This window comes from Myotis brandtii, unplaced genomic scaffold (genome assembly GCF_000412655.1).
Source record: "Myotis brandtii unplaced genomic scaffold, ASM41265v1 Scaffold51472, whole genome shotgun sequence".
Classification (NCBI taxonomy): domain Eukaryota; kingdom Metazoa; phylum Chordata; class Mammalia; order Chiroptera; family Vespertilionidae; genus Myotis; species Myotis brandtii.
In genome coordinates, this window is record NW_005351081.1 from 1 (window position 1) to 1,346 (window position 1,346).

General features: G+C 47.3%; 1 protein-coding gene across 1 annotated transcript; it reads left to right on the forward strand.

Annotated features, from left to right (window-relative positions):
* Positions 1–34: 34 nt before the first annotated feature.
* On the forward strand, positions 35–1,012 carry LOC102240559 (melanoma-associated antigen B3; the record flags this gene model as incomplete). The annotated part of the gene is made up of 2 exons (XM_005853101.1): positions 35–161; positions 249–1,012. Coding segments are annotated over exons 1-2 (891 nt in total), but the record flags the coding sequence as incomplete, so codon positions are not given.
* Positions 1,013–1,346: the final 334 nt, after the last annotated feature.

Consider the following 1,346-nt stretch of genomic DNA (forward strand, 5'->3'; position numbering starts at 1 on the left):
ACTCCTGCCTGCTGTCCCTGACCATAGTGACATCATGCCTCGGCGTCACAAAAACAAGAAACGCCATCATGCCCGAAGTGAGCCTCAGAGTCATGGCAATGCTCAGGCCACTGCAGAAGCAGGAGAGGAGTCCACTCCCTCTTTCTCTACTCAGCATGAAGGTATTAGCCAGGGTCTGCCTATGGCTGGGTCACGTAACACTTCCCAGGGCCCTCAAAGAGCACAAACCACCACCACTGCTTCTGTAGCTGTTTCTTGCCCTGGGTCTGATGAAGCTTTCAGCAGCCAAGAGGAGGATGAGGCTGTCTCCTCTGAGATCCCACTCTTCACTGAGGTCTCAGACGTGGATGATTTCCAAACCAGGATTGTGTCTTTGGAGCAATTCATTCTGAGCAGGTATAAATTGAAAAAGCCCATTTTGAAGGCTGATATGCTGCATATTGTCGGGGAAGATTACCAAGACCGATTTGCTGAGATGCTCAAGAAAGTTTCTGAGCAAATTGAAACCTTCTTTGCATTAGACATGAATGAAGTGGACTCAATCAGACACTCCTACGCCCTTGTCAGCAAACTAAAACTCCCCAATAATGGGAGGGTGCGTCCTGGCAAGGGGTTCCCCAAGACCGGTCTCCTGATGCATATCCTGGGTATGATCTTCATGAATGGCAACTGCGTCTCTGAGGAAGAGATCTGGAGAGATCTGCGTCTAATGCATGTGTACCCTCGGAGGAAGCACTTCATCTTTGGGGAGCCCAGGAAGCTCATCACCGATTTTGTGAGGCTGGAGTACCTGGAGTGCCGCCAGGTGCCCCACAGTGATCCTCCACGTTCTGAGTTCCTGTGGGGTCCAAGAGCACACCTTGAAACCAGCAAGATGGAAGTGCTGGAGTTTTGTGCAAAGGTCAATAGTACCCACCCCAGTGACTACCCATGCTGTTATGAAGAAGCTTTGAGAGAGGAGAAAGAGAGAGCCCGAGCCAGAGAGGCAGCTGGGGCTGCCACTATTGCCCAAGTCAGAGCAGCTTTCAGGGCCATGGCCAGCACAACCTTTCTACCTGTAGAGGAATCTAAAGCTTTTTGCCCTTCAGACCAGAATATATAGCATCTCAGTAGGGATAGTATTCCTGGAAGTATTAAAGGATCCCTATTCTAGTTGTTGGGATAATGGAATAGAAATCAAAAAGCATGCTTATTCTTAGTTTTTCTTGTTCCTTTTAATCTCCACTTTTAATTAACTAAGTTATACTCTGATGTCTTAAGTTTATTGAAGAAGTAGGAGAAATTAAAGCTTAATAAATTATATCTTATTTTTGCTGGCTCTTTTATCCACCACACACTGAGTCTGC